Source organism: Hyaena hyaena, unplaced genomic scaffold, assembly GCF_003009895.1.
Source record: "Hyaena hyaena isolate Hyena2069 unplaced genomic scaffold, ASM300989v1 scaffold_988, whole genome shotgun sequence".
Taxonomy (NCBI): domain Eukaryota; kingdom Metazoa; phylum Chordata; class Mammalia; order Carnivora; family Hyaenidae; genus Hyaena; species Hyaena hyaena.
In genome coordinates, this window is record NW_024081611.1 from 47,398 (window position 1) to 71,324 (window position 23,927).

At 54.0% G+C, this 23,927-nt stretch overlaps 1 protein-coding gene across 7 annotated transcripts in view; it reads right to left on the minus strand.

Annotated features, from left to right (window-relative positions):
• RANBP3 (RAN binding protein 3) overlaps window positions 1-23,927 on the minus strand; it is a 53,578-nt gene that overhangs the window by 15,267 nt on the left and 14,384 nt on the right. For 2 of the 7 annotated variants that reach the window (XM_039221324.1, XM_039221325.1), the window contains exons 2-6: window positions 18,076-18,131; window positions 12,330-12,518; window positions 4,171-4,207; window positions 3,975-4,061; window positions 2,121-2,192 (exon numbers count right to left, since the gene is read on the minus strand). In XM_039221324.1, coding sequence (XP_039077255.1) covers window positions 2,121-2,192; window positions 3,975-4,061; window positions 4,171-4,207; window positions 12,330-12,518; window positions 18,076-18,131 — 441 coding nt within the window. The remainder of the gene's footprint in view (window positions 1-2,120; window positions 2,193-3,974; window positions 4,062-4,170; window positions 4,208-12,329; window positions 12,519-18,075; window positions 18,132-23,927) is intronic. The other 5 variants (XM_039221327.1, XM_039221326.1, XM_039221330.1 and 2 more) reach the window with 3 other exon arrangements.

Genomic DNA, 23,927 nt, shown 5'->3' on the forward strand with positions numbered 1-23,927 from the left:
CCAGATCTTGGTTTCCAGAGGCCACGCTCCCTCCACTAAGAACCCCTCTGAGAACAGACAGAAAGAAAGTGCTTCAAAGAGTAACGAGCTATGACAAAAGGACACAGGAGCCTGTGTGACGGCACCCCCGCTGGTCCAGTCTGGGATGGTTAAAGTAAATTCTGCACTAAGAACGACAGAATGGCAGAACGACAGAAAGGAGCCTGCTGCCTAAAAGAGGAATCCATGCACCCACCTGGATACACAGAATAACAAAGGGCTAAGTGGGCAGAAGGGACAGCCGTCTCCCACGGGAGAACGTCACCTGAACCTACCAGCAACAGCCAGGGTGGAAAATCCCGCTCTGGTGATCGGTCATGGGAGTAAGGACTAACCCGAGCGGGAGAACACACGCGGGTGCCGACGCCGGGGTGGGGGGAAGTGACAGAAGTGGGCTTCCCAGGGTCTCAGAGCGTCTGTCTGGCAGAAGGGTGGGGGGGGGCACGCCTGTGATGCGCTGGGTAGGACACAGCTTCGCTTCTGTGCTGTTCTAGCCCCACCGGGTGGAATCACCAGGAATCCCTGGATGAACCTGGACAGAGAAACTTCTCCAACATAATGGGCCCGTTATCTTCTCAGCCATAAAAGTCAAGGGAAGAATGAGGAAGTATTCCAGATGGAGAGAGAGACGTGCATGATCGCCCCTCTGCTATGAAGGACATTACTGGGGCGACTGGGGAAAATCGAACAGGCAAAGGGATACAGAAGTGCTTTATAAAATTCTTCCAGAGTTTAAAATCTGCACCCTCCCCCTCAATTAAAGCTAAAAAACAAAAGAAAGGCAGGCAGGCGAGGACAGAGGGGGCGCTGGGCAAGTCGGGTAGGCCGCCGCCCTGCGTCAGGTGCCAGGACACGAAGCCGCGGCAGGGCCTTCGGGAGGCCGGGGAGCCCCCTTTCCTCAGGGCAGCCCTGCTGTCGATGCTGCGGAATGAAGGTTTTGTGGGGAAAAGAGGGCAGCGAGGCCATCACTTACAGGCCCCAGAAGGGACTGAGGTTGGTAATGGAAATCGCTAGCGCCAGGTGATTTAGACAAGTGGCTTCGGGGACGGAAACCCTGGACCTGCGGAGGCTCGTGGCGGCTACCACTGCCCCGACCAAGCGCTCTTGCTAAGCAAGCACTCCAGGTATTCCCAAGGCCGCTTAAAACCCACACTCCTCTTCAGAGGCTGGTGAGGGGTCAGCTCAAAACAGTCTGCTTTTCGAGCCAAAACGAATTCAATTGTGTGAAATGGTGCTATTGAATCAATCCTCTAAGTTATAAATACACTGCCTTCATGCCAGAGTGGGACGCCTCTTGCAATGCTTTTGAAGTCGGCAATGAATTTATATAAGGCAGGTTGGGTTACAGAATTCGGGTGGTTGAACTTGCTCATTAAATCTTTTATGAGGAATTTCAGCCACGTGGGAGGAACATTCAGGAAATCCTGGAGTTGAGTCTCTAGCGAGAGACCAAAAAAGGCAGGCTCCATGGTCTGGGGGGCGCGGGGGGGGGGGGCTGGTCTGGAGGGGGTGGACTCTCTGCTCAAGGTCTAAAGCTGTGACTGAGAATGCTTACATATCTATGTGAACACGTTTAAGTCACACCGATTAGTGTGAGAGTCTAATGCACAGAAAAGGGGTCTGGAAAATTCCATCAGACTCACAGCAGTTACCTTGGGGTGGGGAACAGGGGAGCGGCAGCCAGATTCTTTTACTCTGTCTTTCCCATTTGCATTAAAAAAAGGATACGAATTATGATTTGGGTAAAAACCTTGAAAAACGAGTCATATGCTGATCTATAGCTGCTTTTTGTTTTTGAAAAAACAAAACAAAAACAAAAAACAAAACTTTTAAAGACTCCTTGGGACCAGACCCTCCTTGCAGAAACAAAAAAAATTAAGTAAGGGCTTAGGAAGCTGGCCTCACACTGGATTCCAAATCTATGAGCTGAAGATTTGGGAAAACATTTAAGAACTGGAGAAGAATCCGGTTTTCAAATTGCCCATTCCTGTTTAAGATCTTATTTTACAATATCAACTGCTTTTCATCCCAGGAAAACCCCCAGGGACGGGCAGTAAAAGGCAAGGGACACGAGGGCTCACCTGGTTCTGAGTCAGAATTGCCTGCAGACGGCTCGCAGAAGGTTGATGGCATAAAAACATTGTTTTTTGATACTGTCGACAAGGAGGTGCGGGCAGGGAAGGGAACGAGAGGAAAAACAGTGTGAGTACGCGGGGAACACATGCACCAGGTCGCCTCTCCCACCTGAAGGCTCCATCTCCAAGCCCCACTGCGGGTGCTCAGCGTTCTGCACCAGGCCTTGAGATGCTGCGGCCTCCCGTCTTGGCCTCATGCCCCCGGCTTCTCCTTGGCACCCTGGACCCCCGCATGGGCAGCCAGGAGGGCAGCAGAATGAACCGGATGCTCCAAGCCTCAGCCCTGCTCCCTGTCACCTGCCAGAGCGCGCTGGCTGGCTGCGGCCCTGGTCCCCTCGCCTGTTTAGGATCGGACTTTACGTTTATCAACTGCCACCCGCAGTGTGGGCCGCGCAGCAATGCGATGGCCCTCAGAGCTCAAGGACTATCTGGGTGGACGGAATATAGCTACAGAATCAGAGCGCGGGGCACCGACAACGCCTTCCAAGTTACCACCCGCGGAAACTGAGCGCTATTTGCTGCGCCCCTGTGCCAGAGCAGAGGGGAGATATCTGGCTGTCTTTTTGTCCCTGCAGCCTATGGCCACAGCACAAACCACCTCTCCTCTCCTCTCCTCTGCCGCACCTTCTGCCACAGAGCATGGCTCCACCGTGCACGGTGAATGCCGAGGAATACAATCGAGCGCCAGGAAGCACGGGGGCGCCCAGGCAACGAGTGAGACGAGGAGGTCTACAGAAGCCTGGAAGGTTTCCAAGGCCTGCTTATTAGGTAGGAAGTGACAGTGCATCCGTCCAGGGGCCTTGAGCACTCACGAGAAAGGGTGTGGCAAAGTCCGCAATATGTGTGTTACGGGAAACAGGTAGGAAATCCAGTGTGTTTCAGGGAGGAACTTCACAGGACACTCCTACGTCACACTTCCTGCAATGCCTGCTAGTCCCGTGGGCAGACACCACCTTCCAGAGCGTCCTTTTCTCTTAGCGTGACATCCTTAGGCGTCACAGTCATCAAGTGCTTTACACAGGCCTCCCAAGAAGGGAAGCCAAGTTACGTAACAGGAGGTCGTCTCTGAAAGCGCATGCATCTCTGCGTCTGCACCAGGGCATCAAGACTGAGAACATGACGACGCCAGGGGGACAAGTCAAGATGGGGGAGGAGGGGCCAGCCCGGAGACTGCATTTACCCTTGAATCTGCAGGGCTGTCCCCAGGCTCACAGAACCTCCCACCAGGTCACCCCAGCATCTCTCTCTACCCTAGGGAACGCCCTCTTTCTTGCACCGGTCCCCGTACAAGCCCTGGGGCCCACCCACCACTGTGCCGGGTCCTGGTCTGACCCCCCCTTCAAGGGCCCACCAAACCCTCCTCCTTTGGGGGCTCATGGCATTCCATCACCAAGGTGTCTTCTGGGGCCACTTGGTTCGTTATGTACCGTGTGTGTGTCTGGGCTTCTCGGCCAGACTGCCAAGATCTAGGCACATGGCAAAGGGTCAGGAGGATCCTTTGTAATAACTGTAATAACTACAATTAATGTTAATTAACTATTAGTCGGGGTTAACGTAGCCCCTGACAGGACCTACGGCCCTTTCCCTCTCTTTTAGAGGGACTATTTCTTGGTGTGTCTTCTTTCAGTCCCACTAGGTCACAAGCCTCCGTGTCACTGATTCCGGAGTAGGGACACCTCCAGCCTCATTCCTGACAGACACTGAGCCTCAGATGGATTCTCAGTGGATGTGGGCTGTGCGGGAGACGCCAGAGGGGAGCCGGGACGCTCTTGCTGCTCAGGAAGGGTCTGCAACGGTTACCTGACTGTGACGGTGGGAACTGGGTTAAAGAGGACGTTCTTTCTCGCTTGACAGGAGGGCAGTAATTTCCATCTTCTCGGTCGGAATCTACAGAAAATGAGGAGGAGGAGGAGGAGGAGGAACAGGGGGAGGAGAAAGTCAGGTTGCTTTCACTTTTAGAACCAAAGAGGATGAGACGTTCTAGAGATTTCCTCACCTTCTCCACCTTCGGGGCTGGAGCCTCCAGTTGGCCTCTGAAACGAGAGCACACGGCAGGGCAGTCAGAGAGAGCCAGGCTGCCCTGCACCCGGCGGCCTGGGAGTCCCGCAGTGAGCGCATCCTGAAACATGGCGCTGAGGGCCAACTCCCGGAGCTCAGGCACCCAAGTCACTGACTGACTTTCAACCTAACGTTAGGCTCAAAAATCCTGCCAAGAACCTTCTGTGTGTGCCTCACCAGGCCATGGGCCAAGGGGTCCTCCTAACGGCTGAGAATACGTTTATTGCACAAAGATCGGTTTGTCTCTCCACAGGTCACAGCTAAGCGCATGCCACCCTCCAAGTCAAGCACAGTGGCTGAATTCACTTTGCCAAGAGCTGGCAAGCGACCTGCTCCACTCTGGGGCCGCCGGACTGGTTAAAATGGTCGCCTAACACGGGATCACAGCAGCCCCCATTACCCGCCCTGGCCTGCTGCATGGTGTGGAACACTGTTTTAAGGTGCGCTATTATTTCCAGAGTGACAGAGCACTGTGATGCCTGGGACCTGAGCCCGATGCAGAACGTTCAGAACAACCTACCAAAGAATCACCAGTGAGGACAGAAAGTGGCTGAAAAATTTCATCCTTAACAACCTTTAGTCTTAGAATGTTCACAACTAGCCATCCGGGAGCCTTGGGATGAGCTCCCAACCCCAGATAATTTCCATCCCCTCGCGGATAGCCCTTCTCACAGATGTGTGACTCTTCCGAAAGCAGCAGCCAGAAGCAAACGCTGATGAGTACATGTCACTCCTCCCGGGGTACTGAACGTGGGAGCGAGCAGAGGAGCCAATGTTCTTATTTTCAGAAAAGCCCCTAGGGGTCAAGTTCAGCCAAAGGAAGACCACCTGCCTGGAGGAGCTGTTAGGGATTAGATGACGCATGCCTGGGAAAGTGCTCTGCGCACAGGGCAGGGAAACACAGTAACTGCCCTAAGTTACGTAAATAATGGGCTGCGAGCACTGGCTGGAGCCCTGGGCGCCACATTCCCCGTAAAGGGCCACAAAGGACTTTCAGCATCTTGCACCATGTGTATATTCCGCCATCTTAGCTTTTAGACGGAGGCCCGGAGTTTGTGGACCCCATCCTAAGAGACAGAGAGAGAAGAGGATCCCAGCCTGTGCTCTGTCCTCCTGTGTGAGCCCACAACATGGGTTGGAGTCAGAGACGCAAGCCTGGACTTCTAAGTGCTGGCTGCGAGCCTCTGTGAAGGGCCAGGATGACCGCCGTCCCCACGTGCGCAGGGCTCAGAGAAGGCCACCCATCAGAGTGCTTAGTAAACAAACCCCTCATCACACAACAGGCTCGACAGTCTGCAGGGCAGCTGTGAGCGCAATACAGGGTCCCAAACGGAATGGAATGCTGGAGGAGTCCGGCGGGCTCCCGAGGGGCACAAACGGGCAGCAGGAGCATGAGAACAGAGCCTGAAGGTACTCGACCTCTCTGGAAGGCCCGCAGGATGGACCTTCTCCCAGCTGTGACACTTCCTAAAGGCACACCTCGGGCAAACTGTTCCACTTGCCCAGGCTTCTGCTTCCTTGCTTGGCAGACGGGGGCGCCAGGACTGGCGCCGCAAGGGACTGAAGGGGTGAAGTGGCACTCAGCTTGACCTGACACCCGGCCAAGGTGGGCTCTCCAGCAGGCTCACTTCCACTGGAAGTTATACCCTTGTGTGACAAAGGTCCAGATGTGAAGTCATGTCCCGGGGGCAGCCCAATGAGGGGTCAGGGAGGGGGACAGGGTTGGGGAGTTAAGAAGATGGCCCCGGGGCCCAGGACGAAGCACTGGGGTGCCATGTGACAACGCGGCACAGTGGGCCTTCTCTCCTGGGACCCTCCCCTTCCTCGGGTGACATCACTGAGGGGCAGACTCCAGGCACCTCTGTCCTACCCTTCGCAGCGGCTGGCCCACTCCCAGGTCTGGTCCCGTGGCTCCTGGCGCTTCTCTCCTGTCCTTCGCTAAGCATCCTGGCTAGACTGACCCACATGCGGCAGCCTCTCAGATCCTGTGGGATCTGTCACTTCCACAGAGCAACTTCTGGGATCTGGAAACTCTGGCCTTGCTCCCTGGCCCCTCACCTGACAGCCCCCTCATGCCTGCCCCGGTCCTGCGGCCTCACTGCCCCCCGCACTCCTCTGCACCTCTCACGCTGACTGTGCCATCTGTGTCAGGGTCCCCACCAGCTTGAGTCCCAGGAGGGCGCTGGCGCTCAGCACATAGCAGGAGCTCACTGGGCATCTGTTCAGTGAAGGGACACAAGTCACAGGTGCCTGCGGGTCCCAGAGAAGACCCTATGGCATGGGCCCCTGTGTCATATGCAGAAGAGTGGCCCCTGGGGGCGCCTGGGTGGCTCAGTCAGTCGAGCGTCTGACTTCGGCTCAGGTCATGATCTCACGGTTTATGGGTTCGAGCCTTGCGTTGGGCTCTGTGCTGACAGCTAGCTCAGAGCCTGGAGCTTGTTTCAAACTTTGTGTCTCTCTCTCTGACCCTCCCCTGCTCGCGCTGCCTCTCTCTCATTCAGAAATAAATAAAACATTAAAAAAAAAAAAAAAAAAAAAAAAAAAGAAGAGTGGCCCCTGGCCTGGTCAGCAGTCCAGATGGCTTGTCACGCCCCAGCTTCCTGTTTCCTCAGTGGCTGCAAAGGGTGTTCCTCCAGCAGCTGAAGGCCCAGAGGCCTGTGCACCTCACCTCCATCTGCCCCGCTAGTTAGCTAGTCTCATTTCCCCGCATGCGGATTTCCGGAAATCTACAGATTTCTGCTTTCACTCCACCGTGCTAGAAGACTGTGTGATTTCAGTCGTCTCCAGCTTATCGACCCTTGTTTTTGGCACAACAAGGTGGTCTGTCCCGGAGGGCATCCTGGTACTCTGGAGCACAGCACCTTCTGGAATGTTCTCTGGGGTAGGCAGCCTGTCAGGCCAGCCAGGTTGAGTGCTGTCTGAGCCCTCCCGGGGCCCCGTGGGCTACTCAGCTGGGGTGCGGGCTCTCCAACATGACCGAATCGAATTCTCCCTTCAATTCTGTCAGTTTTTGCTTTGTGTATTTTTTTTTTTTTTTTTAACCTATGCCACAAACACCCCAAACCTCTCAGGAATTGGAGAACATGATGGGTGCTAGGAACCCCCCAGAAGTGTGCCCAGACCAGGTGCTGAGGCCTCCGGGTCCCCATCTGACCACCCCCTACAACCCCTCCTTGCCATCACACTGCAGGTTCCCAGTCTCCTTCCCGTTTTCTCTATCTGCCAATACTGTTCTCACCTCAGGGATCCTTCTGTGTGTGCCGCCCCCAAGGCCTGGGACGAGTTCCCGCAGCTCCGCTCGCTCAACGTGGCCTCCTCCAGGGGGAACCCTCCTCCGGGGGAAGCCGAGCTCGCTCACTCTCCCACCGCCCAGCGAGCGGAAGCTGCTCCTCTCCACCCCACCCACAGCCTGTCGCGCCTTAACTGGAAGGGATCTAACGTGTCCGTCTGGCTGTTCTCCCCACAGCTCAGCACCAACACCCGGGATGCTGTGCACAAAAGATGTTCGGCGTGGGGCGCCTGGGTGGCTCGGTCAGTTGAGTGTCTGACTTCGGCTCAGGTCATGATCTCATGGTTTGTGGGTTCGAGCCCCACGTCGGGCTCTGTGCTCTCAGCTAGCTCAGAGCCTGGAGCCTGCTTCGGATCCTATGTCTCCCTCTCTCTCTGATCCTCCCCTGCTCACGCTGTCTCTCTCTCCCTCTCTCTCTCTCAGAAATAAATTAAAAAAAAAAAAGACGCTCGGCGTGTACTCGTTGCACAAATGGAACCTGAGTGCGTCACAGCCCCTTCGGTGACCTGGAGAAGAGAAGGTGCCTGGCCAGACAAGATTCAGATATGTCTAGACCCTCAAACCCATACCTCAAATCTAAGAGGCATGTGACTGGCCTCTTGGTCTTGGAAAAGCTGCGAGGCCAAGGCCAGGGGAAGACAACACAGGAGATTCCCCCAGTAGGAAGAACCTTCCAGAAGCTGCTGGAACCTCCTATGGGATCTGAACTAGCCAACTCAGAAGCAGTAAGGAAACTGCTGCCAGCAACTCTCCTCAGTAGGAACCAGCATGAAGAAACAAGCCAATGTATAAGGAAGTAATTTCGCCTTGCCTTTGGATACATCTACTCTTCCAGAAATCCTCATCGGCTGCCCGTGTGAGGAGAAGCCTGATGCCTGCCCCCACTCCCCGCAGCTGCGCTGCAGGTCTGCTCTTGCTGTCTGCTGTCTCATGCTGTCTTCTCCCCAAACAAGGGAAGGTCTGGAGCAAAGCATCTTCCCATCAAGCCAGCCTCGGCCCAAAATGGGGCCAACGCAGTCTCCACGTACACTTTTTACCAACACAGCAGCCTGGCAGCCAGGGGCAACCCCTCACCCCAACCAAAGGAGAGGCTGGTCGGGCTCAGCTGAGAACAACGCCTGGGGCACGAACGGGGTCGGGTCTTATAGCTACCGCTCCTTGGGCCCCAGAGGTCACGGAGCCACGGCCACGGGGACACTAAGAGCAGACTCCCAGGATCATCTGTGGGGAGGGGCCAGGGCAGCAGCAGGTATGAAAGGCCCATTTCCTCCTCTGCCTCCTCCCACACCACAACCCACCTCTGTGAGGATGTGGGTTTCGGGAGGATACTCAGGGGACACTGGGGTCAGCGTCTGTGTGGGAGACCGTGCCGGACATATCCCAAATCAACACTTACATGAGGAGGCAGAAAAGAAAGAAGCCCAAAGAGAATCCTTCAGTTTGTTTCCCTGGTGTCAGGAAGTGTGAACAAGCAGAGCGGGCTTACAGAGGAGGCAGCCGCTGTGGACCGGTGGGAAGGGTCACAGGGGTGGCAGCTCTCGCTTCTCAGAGCCATGGGAACCTGCGGGGGAGCTGCTCATTCTGTGAGGTGTGCACGTCCCTGTCGGCAAGGACAGAACAGGTGGACTGGGACCCTGGACTACAGATACGGGAAGCTTCAGTTCTTTGTAACGGATGAAACAAGGAAGATTTATGACCATTGTGTTTATCAAGGACCGTCCGCCCCTTCGCCCCCCCCCCCCCCAGCAGGCCCTAAAGACACATGGCCCTCCTGAGGCTGCCTGGTGTGGCCTCAAGAAGGACAAAGGTGCTAGGCCAGTGCAAGGGGAAGGAATGGAGCGGCCGCTGTGTCTCAGAGGCTGACACACAGGGAGAGGAAGCAGGAGTGAACAGCCCTGCCTCCTGACTTCCCAGAAAAGGCCAGAAAACAAGACTATGCCAGACACCATTTGGCTTGCCTGGGCCTCAGCGACTCCAGTGTGGACTGATCGCTTAGAAAGCCTGGCTGGCTGTGGCTGCAGGAAAATGGACGCCCGGGATGAAAAATCAATCAAGGGAGGGGCCTGCTGACAGTCCTTGTCGTCAAAGGGCCTACAGGCTGATCCAGTGCTGTTTACTCTGCACCTGGGGTGCCCAGCTCAGAACTTCTCACCAAAAAGGCAGACACTGAAGAAAGACAAAGAACCGTGGCCTCCCAAGGTCTGAATGTCGGGCGGGGGTGGAATGAGGGTCAAATCCCATGTAGAACCTGGAAGAGGAGAGAAGCTGTCCAGCCAGGGGTCTGGTTCCAGGACCTAAGCTTCCTGGTGGGTCTAATAAACACATTTCGGGCTCAGTGGGGCCTTGGCTCCGGCGTCAATCCAGGAGACTTACGCCAGACTCAGGGTCAGCACTAAGAGCTGCCTGCTTTCTCTGGATCAGAGAACCTAATCTGGATGTGGTTTGGTCTTCTCCAAGCTGTCTTCTGAGAGCCAGGAAGTCTGATATATAGAGGCTTGTTCCCGGTACTGAGTCTTAGATGGCCAGAGTCCGGGGAGACTGAAAGATGAGCAGGCCCTTTCTAAGCAACAATTTAGTGAGCTGCTATTTATTATAAAGAACTTTCTGCTTTACAATTCCTCAAGAGATCATGCAATAAAGAACAGACTAAACGTGATGGACGAGATGGGCTAGGTCGGGGTGGGTGCTTTCCTGAATTCCAGTGTGGTACAGGGCACGATCCAAATCTGTTCCGATGTCAGAGCAACTAGTCCTGGCTAACCGGAGGGACATCTCAGCCTGGGAGGAAGCTGGGATCCCGTTCCATCTGCTTTGATTTATGCCCTAATTGACCTAGAAAAAGTTTACTCTGCCTTGAACATGCCCAGTCACTAGAGAAAGCCAGTTAATGGGAACCACTGGCAACAAGCCAGAGTTTTCTGTGCTGCGAACCCAAAGGAGTGAGCCCTGGTGGGCTCAGAGCCATCACCAAATGATGTGAAGGTGGCACTGAAGGAACTTCTGAGGGGACCGGGGACTCCCACAGTTACAAACGCTAAGGCCACACAGCAGACGTGTGCGTCATATGCATGGCCGTCGCTGCTATGCTCATCTACTGCTCCCCCTGGTCCTGACTTCCTCCCACAGTGACCCACAACCTGTCTTGAGGTTTCCTACTGTTAACACTTGACCATGCATGGCTAGGCTGGGGATGGTTTGAATTTCTTGAGATTAGAGCCTCTGACCCAAAGTCCACAAGAATTGAGAAGTCCAGTCCCATCGGCCAGGCTGTAGAAATCCACATCTGGCTCCGCCACAGGCAGGAGGTGAGCACCCCGCCCCCCGCCCCTAGTCTCACCAGATGGGCATTAGATAAGGGCTCACACCAGCCTGTGAGCCTCTGGAGGAACAGCTGCTGTGACCCCACCTCTGTGACCTAACTGTTTGCTACTCTCAACTGAAAACCCTCAGCCCCTTAGGTGACAGGCAGCTCTGTGAGCTATGCTGTTCAAGCCAGGCAGCAGCAAAGGGCCCCAGAGCTTCTTGGGCAGATCCACATGAAGGTCATCTGTTCTCAGGGAACCAAGAACATAATTTCCTGTGCTTGCGAAGGCCAAAGGCACAATAACTCATAATACCTGCTCAGGAGAAGGTTCCAGGAGCTGCTGGGCCCCAAACCGGAAAAGTGATCACCTCCTAATTCTTGCTCTGTCAGCTCTGTGCTCGCCTGTGAGGGCTGCGCCCCTGGAACACTTCGGGGAGGGTGCCTCCCGGATGGAGTCTTTACTGGGCCCAAACCCACTTGTGCGCTGTGAGGAACTGCCCCCGCCACTCCTGCCCGACACAAGGCAGACAGTCTCTTCTTTTTCCACCACACACTGACGCCTCCAAAATGTTCAAATCGGCCTCCAACCTCACCTTTGCTGAACATCACTTTGTCCTGTGTGTCCCAGGGTTTGGTGGCTGTAACCAAATTTGCATGATTTCCTTAAGAGCACTGGTGACACAAGGGATCGCTAAAAGTCTGGGACTGTGACACCCTGGAAGGCTGCTTGGTGTTTGTTGTGCACAGCAGGGCCCCTTGTTTCCTTCTGCCACGAGCATGGGGGGCTTAGGTACCCACATGGAGTTTTCAATCCTGAATGTAGGGTGATGTTTACCTTTCCCATTTTATCAACCTCCAAACACTCAAGACATTTCTTGTTCTCGAAAGTTCACAATCTTCTCCACCTATAATCTTCAAAAGCCTTCTCAATACAAAGATAAAGGGCTCAAGGGGGTCCCTCTGGATTCAAAGGAAGAGTCTTTTCTTCTTCCTGCTTTGATTGAAGACAAGCAGTTCACAGCCTAACCACAGTCCAAACACAATCGGTCTTGCAAAGCAGTCTGCCTTAGATACCTCCTCTTCCTCTAGATCAAGGAAGCTGGGGCTACTGGTGTTTCTAAGACCCTGATCTTGAATGCCCACATTCAGGGAGAGGAGAAAAAAACGGGAGGACGGAGAGGGGGTCGAATTTGATTTGGAAGGTTCTACCCCATTACTCAATCCCTCTTTTGACCCCTCATGTCTCTTTCAGGAAACAGGATTTGCTTCTTGCTAGGAGTGTATATATATTCCCCCATTTTGAAAGTCTCAACGGAAAAGGGGTCTCAATCTTTCCTGACTTTTTGGCAGCAAGAATTAAAGGGAGCTGCAGAGATCATGATCATCTTTTCAGTTACGATCAGCTGCTTGTGGTTTAGGGTCTAATCTGAGGAACCCAAAGGGAAAGGGGCCGGTCTGGGCTGGGACCCCCAGGCCGTGGAGTGCTGGGTGGAGGCGGACTTACCCCTGCCAGTTCTCGCGGGAAAGGAAGAAGCTGGGCTTCAGGAGTGCTGGCTGAAGCGCTAGCGGGGGCAGGAGGCTCTAGGGCATGCTCACCAGCTGACTCGGGGTGACCCGTGCCATGGTGGGGGGCCTCAGCCTCCCCCCGAGGCTCCTCTCCCGAATCCGACAAGTCTTTTTGCTCTGCAGAGGACTGGGAGCAAAAAAGACAATTTTCCTTCAATGTAAATAAAGGCTGCAACACAGGGCAAGGGGTGGGAGGGGATCGAAGGGCTAGAGAGTTCAGACCTCAGCAGCCCCTGCCCGGGAGGGTGAGACAAGAAGCCTGGCACATGCTATTGTGTTTTGCCCAACGAAAGAGGCCCTCCAGAATGAAAGAATGGAAAATGAACGTGGACTTGGCTGCTGTTTAACTTTGCGGGGAGCTTTGAGGACTGCGGGAGGCCTGGGCTCCCATTTCCAAAACCTGCAGCTTGGAGCTACCATGCTTGTGGGCTGTGAGTAAGGAATGACATCCTGGTGACCAAGATGGGGGCAGGGCCTCTGCTGGAGGGGAACGGGGGCAATTATGTCAATCTGTTCCTAGGGGTCGAGGACCCACCTCTGCAAGGACACTGATGAGGGGAGATGGCCCTCAGCGCCATTTCTGTCCATGAAGAAAAGTGGGGGAGGCAGGCCTGGAACAGCCTGCAAATTGGGGTGTACAGGGTCTACAGTGCTTCTAGCACCTTTCAATTCGTTCTGCTTAAACCTGAGATAAAGGAGGCTTTCTCGCCTCTGTGAGTGCAGATGTGGGGTGACCAAACCAGCTGGCAGAGACACGGAGAGCTGCATTTCTATCAGATGGGCGGAGTTCAGCTGGAGGAGGGAGACCCTTGGCTTAGGATTCTCCCACGTTCACCCTAAACACCTTGGCAAGGGTGCATTTAGAAAACAGCCAAGGTAAGAGAAAGCTGGTTCTGGAAATTTTTGTCCTTCAAAGCACATTACCCCTGGCATCCTTCGAGGTGGTTCCTGGCATTCTGGAGGGGCTCCAAGGGACCAGGAGCTCTGGGGCCAAGAATCCTTTCTGGAGGAATGGGTTACAAAGCCGGTGTCCCTAGAACAGATGGGCTCTGGTCCTCAAATCTCCCGCCTGGCACTGTCCCCAACATGGAGCCGTTTCTCTCACTCTGTGAACTAAGTGGCTATCCTGTCCTTCCACAGACCTGGCCACGCTTTTTCTGAGTGTTGAGGGACTAAAACCTCTTTAGATAGGGCCTGGGGGCTATTCCTTAAGATGTGAGTCTGTTGGATCAAAGGAACTCCATAAAGAGGACTTAAGAGAACTTTTGAACATTCTGAGTAAGGCAAAAGCAACACAACGTGAACTCATCCATAAATCTAACAAGTCAGCAAAATCGATTCTTCCCAGAAAGGGGAGAAGCACAGACACGAAGGCCTTTCTTCTCAAGCTGTTTCCTAAGCCCACTCAAGACCCAGAGGCTGTCCATGCACCAGCTGGCTGCTACTTTACGACTGTAGATTAAACACCCGATAAGAGAAAATTAAGCCATGAGCTCTGTGGGAAATGGCCTATCTCTAATTGGAACCACTTGGGACTTTCTTTTTTTAACCCCTGTTTCTAGAGCACACATGTTCAAATGCCCTTGTGGCACTGAACTTGAATGACGCCTAAGCTGGAGGACCAAAAAGAAACACATAGGCCATTCTAGTGTTTTCTACTTCGGTCTGAGTGTTTTTGCTGGACAGGAAAAGGGAGCTCTAGAGAACCAAGGCAGGGCCTGCAGTTTTTCAACATATTTGTGAAATTCAGGCATCAAGATTTTTGGAGCCTGTGACATCATCCTGAAATAAACATGGCGGACAAAAAAACAAAATGCACATGCGCACGCACAGGAGAAGCTTGTTACGTCAGCAGAGTATGCTTTGAAACTGGGTCTAAACATACTGTGGTGGCGTTCTCAGTGAGCCCCTCCTTCCTGCCTGCCCATCCGCATCTCTGCAACTGCTCTGTCTTTGCACCAAGCAGACGTTGCCCTCCCGTCGAGTGCAACCCCCGCAAAGCCTTACCCCTGCAGAGTAACACACTTGGAAGACAAAGTGTCTGAAAGAAACAGCAGTCGTCACAATCAATGAAACACACTGCTTCTAAGGAGGTTCAAAAATCTCTTCACATCGAAAAGAAAAAAAAAACTGGTCTCCATTCAAGGCAGTTAAGAAACAGAAATGCTGCTAAAGACAGAAAAGCGTGAAGGCAAGCGGTTCTCGAGGAGCGCCCTCTTGAGGAAGCATGGGAGCATGAAGGAAGGAGGGAAGATTCTGGGCTGTCAGTCGGGCTCTGGGTCTGGGTCCAGCTGGATTTTAGGCTTTAGGAGTTCTAACTGTCAAGCACTTTCTCTAACACGGAACAACGGGGGACCCGACAACCTTGAGGACACCAGGCGATGCCACTGGCAGCCACCGCCACTGGTTCGTAGCCCGCTGTTCATGCAGCGTAGATCGTGGGCAGGACCGACAGGACGCACGCAGCTTTGCCACTGGACAAAACCAAAACACCCTTCTGGGCCACAACTTCATTTCTTCTCTTTTTGATTTCAAATCTTTTGCCTCAATCATGATTCAGAGAACAGCTAGGCCTGTGGCGCGCTCTCCTGGGCAGCGGGGAGGGACACACGAGTTCTCTGAGGGGCGGGCAGCCGGTTGGGTGGTTTTGGGACGGTTTACTGAAAGGGAAGTCAGTGGTCCCCACTTGATGGTGGGACTTCTTGGTCTTTGTGGGTCAAGAAATGGCTCCAAAATGTAAGGGACATTTTGCTGATGATTAGGACAGCATACACGTGGCCTATATATTGAAGGCTATATCTGAAATAACCATCGTTTTCTTAGGAGTGACCACAGCACTGGGACCATGGAGAGGGCCGGCGCATTCCCAGGGGATGCCTGCAGGAGGGCTTGGGGGGCAACAGCAGGTGGGCACCACCTGGAGCTGAGTGCTTCCGGCATTTACAACAAAGATGTCCGTGGGGAAGCCAGGCGAAGGACACCCTGGCGTCCCAGTCTTCTAACTCTTCTGAGGACCTGAATATTTTAAAAATACGGAGGTGGACAGGAAAGAAGAGACAAAACCCAGAGCAGCCCGTGCGGCCCGTTCCCAGGTCTGCGTGGGCAGCATGGGGAACAGCCGGGCCGGAACCTCGGCCTGGGAGACAGGAACTAAACGAGGCTTGAGCTCTCAGAAGGGCCACGGCTGCTCCCTGCAGCTCTGCCCCGCTTCTGAGCCGTCATGAGCAGCAGAGAAAGAAGGGAAGATTCCATCTCCACCAGGCCACTATCCACCTGACAGCGCAGAGAGCTGCCCTCTGGGACGGTTACAGAAGCCCCTCTTTTGTAAACATGCCGAGACGTCCTGCGTCCCGCATCCCCTGGGCCTGGCTGAGCTCGGAGGAGCCAGAGAGCGGTTATTTTTAGAAGCCCATTTAGAGTTGGCTCAGAGTCAATGTTTTGATAAGAACTGCATTTGCACATTTTTAACATGACGGTGAACAGTTTCCTAGCTACTCTTCTGATCCAACCTCGCCCTGACCTTCTGGGGGTAGTACGTGAAGTTAGCCTCTGAATGACAAGGCGACAGGCAAGAAGCACTTTGGCTGTGAAAACAGTACTGAAATGGGAGTTAGCGATTTAAAAAATATGTTAAATTCAGCCGGACAAATATTACATTTTAGTCTTTCTTCCTGCTGGCTGCCCAAGTCTTCAGGCTGAAATTATTAATTCCTAATACATGTTTTAAATCTGGGGTCAGCCAACTTTTTCTGTAAAGGGTCAGCTATTAAGTATTTTGGACTTTGTGGGCCATATGTCTCTGCCCAAATTGCCTCGCTCTGCTGTCACAGCTGGAAAGCAGCCTTGGCTACTGGTAACAGGGTGGGCATGGCTGTGTGCCAATAAAACTTTATTTACAAAAAACAGGCGGTGGTGGCAGGTCTTAGTTTGCTGACCGGTTTCAAGGTGGTTCAAAAGCTCACAGTAACATTCAAAATTCTAGAAGACCCTCATTTTAGAGAAAGCCTGAGAAGCAACTTTCACATCTAAAACAGACACTGAACACACACATTGCCCTTCTCCATGAGTGAGCCTCCAAGAAAGACAAATGGTAGAAATACATGTACTTAAGCTGCATGTTCTGGTCAAGGACCAGGGGGAGGAGACCCCAGAGGCCGATATGTCTTGAAAATAGCACCTGGAAAGCTGAGACAAATCAGGAAGAATGTTTCTTGGTGTTATGATTCTCTCCTTAGCAAAAGAATGAACAATGAGAAAATTTAATATGAGAGCAAGTCTAGCACATGAGCCCCGGCTCGCAAGGAGGTATCCTGCAAGGGGGCGTAGGGGGGGTTGGGGCGGACACTTCTCCCTCCTGCCCCCTGCGCGCGCACACATTCTCTTCCTCGCACAGCACTTGAACAAGGTCCAGGAAAACCTGGGCCACACAGGAGTCTGGCCTCTCATCTCAGCCCAAGGGACAGGGGCTGGGAGCAGTAGCTGGGCTGTGGGGTCCCAAATCACCAGGAGCGGTCCCGGACTTCAGGGCTGGCCACGCCGCCGGGGACCGGGCTTCCGGCAGACCACCGTGCCTGTGGGTCACAGGCCTTCAGAGGGAGAGATCCTCTCAAATGCTGTTCTTATCAACAAGACGTAAACGGATTTGGGGCGTCAGGGTGGCTCTGTTGGGCGCCCAACTGTTGATTTCAGCTCAGGTCATGATCTCATAGTCAAGAGATGGAGCCCCATGTCGTGAAATCAGCTAGGGATTCTTTCTCTCCCCCTGTCCCTCCCTTGGGTGCGCTTTGCGCTCTCTTAAAAAAAAAAAAAATAAAAGAAAGAGGCAAACAGATGTAAAACACACCAAATCCAGCACTTTGGTCACTCTGAAATCTTGCAGTGGGTATTAAATTACATCTGCTGTCCTAGGGGTAAAGGAGGGTGGAAGGGACCAACCATTTTTTTGGCCAAGCAGAGTCCTCATATAAGCTCGGGAAGCATCACCACAGAACTCTGGACACAACCCCAACCTTCCAGACTGACTGGTCAGGGACAGACATAAAATCAATGACTTCTAGGTAAACAGCAGCATGCGACATCGGAACGCTACCTCCCCACCAATAAGGCCTTTAACGAGCTGCTACCTCATTGCTGGGGCAGGTAAGGGAGTTCCAACATCAGTGCAACCAACACATTTGAAACCCAAGAGCAGGAAGCCACAAGTAACAAAGGTGGGTGGTAAATACATGACGCAAGCCACATAGCAGCTGACCATTCTAAATGCATTTCTGCCAAGTTGGGTGGGGACCCAAATATCTCCCTAAAATCTGTAAAGGTCTTGTCTTCCCCTTGAACCGCCATTACTCTCTCTCCTTCCTTCCTCCTTTCCTCACCCCTCCTCCTTCCTTCTTTTTCTCTCCTACTCTTCTGAATGTACAGAAGCATTTCTAAAATGAACCATTAAGAATTAGAAAGCAGCTTCCTACCACTATTTGTAGCAAGGTTTCTGAGCCCTTTCCACACATGCCCGTCTGAACCTCTCACCAGGATAACTTAAAGCCACAGGACCTTTTCCCTTCAAGCTCAATGTGAAGGCTTAAAAGCCAGAAGCACCCTTGGCCGTGTGACCTGGGAGAGACCTCTGGGAGAAAACCAATCAGAGTAATCACGTGGGGAGAGAACATACCGGCCCCTTGGCCCCTTACCTTTTGTCCTTTATCCTTCTGAAACACAAAGACAGGCGGAGCAATGGCAGGTTTTTCTGCAAAGAGAAAAATTGGTTTTTTTCCCCCCAACACTATATTCATACAGTAAACAAAGCTACATTTGTTTGTAGTAAGTTAAAAGCAAAAAGCAAACCCGATATAAAACTAGTAACTCCAAAGAACGTCAAAATCACTTAGAAAACGGTTTCTTGAAGTAGTTGCATGGGCGTGTTGTTTGTGAAAATCCAGCACTTAATGTTAGGGTACGTGCACTTCTCTGGGCGCATATTATACGCAAAAAAAAAAAAAAAAAAAAAAAGGCTTCACGACCCCCTCAGAACAGGCACGTCAGTGATGGAGAGAGAGTGGTGGGGAGCGTGGCACGCGGCAGGGTACTGAAGGCGCTGCCTGCTGTTCAGGGCCATCAACCTTGCAGGAACGTGGCACAGAGATGTCCGATCTTTACGTGGCATCTCCTGAATTTCAAATGCTGAAGACTAGTTTAGTTTTTTTTTTTTTTTTTTAATTTATAGGCCCGTGGGGGCTGGGGATAACCAGACTGCAACCTCTGTCCACACAGCTCAGGCTCTGGGAGAGCTTACCCTGGTTGAGTGGTCTGACATTCCACCTGATCTCTAAGCGACTGCCCATTTAAAGAAAAAAGAATTTAAGGAGTTGCGAAAATCCCGGGAGCCCACATTGCACAGTTGCTGAGGAAGGACGACACCCTTGGGGATGTTCACACGCGTGAGACCTGTTGTTCTCAGGCAGCGCCAAGTCTCTATCTGGGCGCAGCTGAATCCGCAGCCCTCTGCACCTGGGCTTGCGTGGATGGCGGCTCGAGTCCCTGCCGCCTGCTGGGTGGGGACTGTAGATCCTGCGGATGTGGAAGGCCTTCACCCTCCTCCGCAGGGGCGAGGCCTGAATGCTGCCCGACTCCTGGCCTGGGGTTGGGTTTGGCAGCTCCGGGAGCGCCCAGGGCCCCCTTCAGCATTCAAAGCCCCTAGAGCAGACAGTGAATGGGAAGCGAGGGGGATCACGAATATGAGGGAGCATCGCACAGCCCTGCTGTTGTGGAGCCCTCGTTCCTGGGAAGCCAAGATAACCAGGAACCCGCACTTCCAGCACTTTACCCAGCAGGACGGCTACGGGGGAGGGAACACAATCTCTGGTTGGAGAGCGCACTCCTGTGGGGAGCCGGTCAGAGCGGCTGGTCTAGAGTCAGGAGAACTTCCCTGAAAAGAGCTGGCTGTGCTGAGGTCCAAAGAGAAGAGGCCAGAGGGGCAGGTGTGAAAATACAGGTTGTAAAGTGACAGGGAGCCCCAGGGAGCCCTGGGGGCAGATGATCTCCCCACTAAGGATACAGGAAAGTGCTATAAAACGAGTTGGGTTCAGGTTCAAAGAACAGTGTGGGAAGGAGGCTATCCGGAGACACTAGTTAGGAGGGAAGGCCGATCACCCACACTAAAGATGGGGAGGAGAGGAGGTCAGAGGAGGAAAAGGGACAAGACTGAGAAGATCAAAAGGACGCCATCCCACTCCCATTGCGCCGAATTTCCACTCCTTGGAGAAGCAGAACAGACACTGGTCTTGACTTGGGGGCAGCAGCCCACTGCCGTTGGCCATTCCCTCTGCTGTGCTCCACGCAGCACCTGAGTCCCCAAGTCTGATCCACTGTGACGTCCTCAACACGCACAACCCACAGCAAATCCTGGGGTGGATGACATGGATGAGACCAAAGCAGTGTAAGAGAGGAGACTCGGGGCGGAAGGGTCGCCTACGAAGCTTCCACGACCCCCCAAGCGGCCACATGCCTGGCACAGGGGTTGGTGCTGCTGGACAAACCCGGGTGAACGAGAGATAGAATGCGTCTATGCCAGGCAATGAACGCCAGCAGAGGAGGACTGTAGGGGCCCTGGGACAGCAGGAACTTATCCATATCATTTCCATTACGGGGGAACCGAGATCTTAGGGCCCTGCCTTTTACCCCACAAGCCCAGCACCCAGGGCTGGACGTCCAGGCCTAGACCTCACTTCTGCGTTCGTTGCTGCAAGGAGCTAAGGCACACGGGAGGGAGCTGGGAGTGTGGGCTGGCCCAGCATCCCTCCAGCTCCCCCACCCCCCACTTCTTTAGCGAACCACCCCTCCCTCGCCCCTGGGTCTAGGTCCTAGGATGAGGAAGTTCCCCTAGGAGACACCATGGCATGTGACTAAGGCCAGGCCACTGACAGTGAATGAGACATGGGTCTAGGACTTTCGTTGGAGCTCCTGGGGAAGGGGGTGCTCTGTCTCTGCTGGGGCTGCAGAGCTGGTGGGAGAAAACCCTGGGGTTGTGAGCAGTGTCACGTCACCAAAAGGGACCCTGGACTGGCGTCAATCCAGTGGGAAGCAGAGTTGGAGATGGAGGAGGATACTGAATCCTGGAGAAACTGCTGGAAGCTGTGGGTCCAGCCCAGCCCAGAGCTAACCTCACCCCCTGTGGACTCTTCAGTTAAGCCAACACATGTAGATTTTTGCTTAAGCCAGGCTGAGCTCAGTTTCTGTCCCTTTCTCTAACAGCCTCCAGCCTGAGAGGAAAGGCCTAGTTACCGCAGACTTAACATAACACATGACTCTGTACAAGGAAGCTTGCATGGTCTCTCCATGAAGCACAGATTCTTTCTCTCTCACAGGAGGAACAACCAGCAGATACACTAAGTATATGTGGGTTTGTGCTCCGTCTCCCCTACTAGGACATCAATTCCAGAAGATCAGAGACCGCCTTGTTCCCCCGCTACCCCCTTGGTCTGAGATCAACACCTGGCATCAACAAGTACTGGATGGAGGGAGGGGTAAGGGGAAGGGGGTGCTGGAGAAAACAGATGGAAGGCCACAGAGGGAGGACTAGAACAGAGAACCATCTGGATGGCAGACGAAGAGTTTTCTGGTGCTGGGAATTATGTTGGTTGCTCTGCAGGCCCCAGAAGGGGCTGCAGTGATTTAGGCAAATACGGGAGAGCTGGGCCACTCCCAGCTGGGTCCCTGGGACAGGACAAAGCCACAGGGCAGGGTCAAGGCACTAGCAGGGAGAGGTCCCGTGTGATGGAAGCCCAACTCTGCACCGCAACTGAGCACGCTGCTCAGCTGGGATCAGAGGGAGGCAACGGAGGGGCGGTGGGGGCGGAGCGGTGAAGGCGGCTTCCGGAAGAACTGGAACCCTAGCAGACACTCCCTCACCAACTCCTGGCTCTGGGTCGTCCAGCCCTGCTGCAGGCCATTGCTGTGGTGGCGAAGACCCTCGTTCCTTCCCCACCTCTGCTCTCACGCCCTGAAGCCCAGCATCTGCCCAGCGGCTGGAAGTGCTGGTGTAACATGCACACTTAAAGTAGCGCCGCCCTCCCCGACGAGGCGGGCCCCTCACACAGGCTGCCCCACCGGACCACTATCCCGACACTGACGGCCCCGCTGCCCCCCACACGGCCTGTGTGTCTGTCACACTCTGGACGTCTGCTTGGAGCACCTTCTCGTCCTCTTTTCTGCGGCCTACACGCACTTGGGCCCAGGCACCATATCCTTCTGGAAGCTCCAAGTATGAGCTACATCTCGCCCCCTGTGCGCCCGGGCATGCTCTAGGCTCACACCCAGCACGGGTAATGCTGAGGCCACCTGTCAGGGAGGCTGAGAGACCACGATACGGCGTCCCCAGCCCATCCGCCTGTGCACACCATGAAGGCGCAGCTGATAAATGTTTGAACTAAATCCCCTGTGCACGTCCTTACACACATAACACTGGCTGGCGTATAACCACATCAGTATTTACTGAGCCCTTACGCTGTGCAAGGCTCCACGGGAACAATGGGGACCAGGAAGCCAGGGGCTGAAAGCCTCAGGGTAAAACACCTGATGCAAAAGGACAGGTGTGTTTATATACGCGGCCTGGAGCTTGTCGGGGGGAGTCTGTCCCCCCTCCACAGCATCTGCCCCTGGATCGGCCGCTCTAGAGCGGGGCCTCTGTTGAGCTCATGGCTGTGCCCTCAAAACGAAATGTCACTAGGATGGTGACTGGTGAGGTCAAGGCCCTCTGGGACCCCAATCATGGATGGTTTGGTGATCGTAACAAACCCTACCACTACACAAACCAAAAGGTGGCCACGAGCTTCGGCCAGTTCTCCACCAACAACACAAAGCACCAGAGTCGCACAGACTTCATTTCTGTTTGGCTCCAGGAGGACCGATGTCCATTACGTTTGCAAATTAGGGCTGACGTTACAAAAGGACAACTCAGATGCACCCCATTCCGGGGAGGAGCGCCCCACACCCACCGCAGCAGCCACAGACTGTTTTCTTAACCGGCTCCCGTCAAGCTGTGCCTGGTTATGTCGCCGGACAAGCAGCCTTCGCCAGGCGCTGAGGCCCACGTTCGGGGAATGAATGCGGCACAGAGCAATGAGGCTTCTGTGACTTGCTTGAATTCCCAGCCCAGCCTGTGTGTCACAAGCGCAGGGAACAGACACCACCAGAGATTTCTAGACACACCCAAGCCACCATGAGGACCTAAAATATGAAAATGTTAATCAAATGCCAACTATTTGATCCAGATTCTGTCGACCAGGTTGTTTTGCTCCTGTGAAATACTCTCTGATCAAAGGAGTTTGGAGAAAAGTAGCTCTCCTGGGGGACCGGCTCAACACATCAGCACAGCACAGCAAGGGTTAAGCAAACCAACAGTAAAGAAACATGTCTAACCACAAGTTCCCCAAAGTTATATGCTTGGGGAACCCCTTTCCTCACCCCCTCCCTGACATGAGGCATGAGAACTGTATTCTGTGGATGATCGTGGCCAACCCTGGTGTGTGAAGTGGGGTGCAACCTGGAGCCCCCAAGTGGCCTCAAACTACAGTGGGCTCCAGTAGCTGGGAACGTTGGAGGTGCCCCGGCCTCCCTGAAGCTCTCCGTGGTGCTGTGTGCCAAGTCCAAGGTGGTTGCTGCCACATCCAAACCCGCCCTCAACCCTCCTCCACACACCCCTGCTCAACTCACGCAGTCCAGGTGGCACCTAGCCTGGGCCCAACTGTGATCTCAGATGCAGATGAGGCCCTGGGCAGGTCCCCCAACCTCCCAACCCCCAGGCAAACAGCAGGGGCAGGGACGCTGGCCAGCGGCAGAAAGGAGCGAATCCCCACGACAGTGGGCCCACAGGGTCTGCTCTCCCTCTGGTCCTGTGCCACCCTCCACACAACTGAGAGGCACAGATGCAAAATGGGACCGCTCAGCTGTAATCCGTGAGGACGGGGACTGTCCTGCATCTGTTCTTTGCAGTCCTGGTAACAACACGGACAAGCAAGTCCACTCATGGACGGGCTGCAGGTTTCTGCTCTCATGTCAAGCCTCTGCCAGGTGTCTGGGACGTCCCCCCCCCCCCCCCCCCCCCCCCCCCCCCGGCTGGTAACCTGTCCTCAGGCTGGCCCTGCTCCCGGAGGCAGTGCTGACATAGCCCTGACTGACAGACACTCTACTCCACCCAGCTGGGCCCGGAACCACTCCTGTGCTGCGCATCTCGCTATATTCATAGCTTCAGTCATAATATTCATTCAGTAACTCCACACATCCCAGCACCCACTGTGTGCCAGGCCTCATGCTGGCCTCTAGGGTGTGGTGGTGACAAGGAGAGATGTGTCCCCTGCCTGCCAAGAGCTGACATTAGACTTCAGTTGAACGCTGCAACACAGGTAAAGCACAAAAGGGACTCAAGAGTGAGGAGCAGGGGCATCCAACCTGGTGAGGCTGTGGAAAAGGAGTGGATCCAGGAAGGCTTCTAGAGAGGTGCCATCCAAGTAGGAGGACTGTAGCATCTAACCAGGTGACCAGAAAC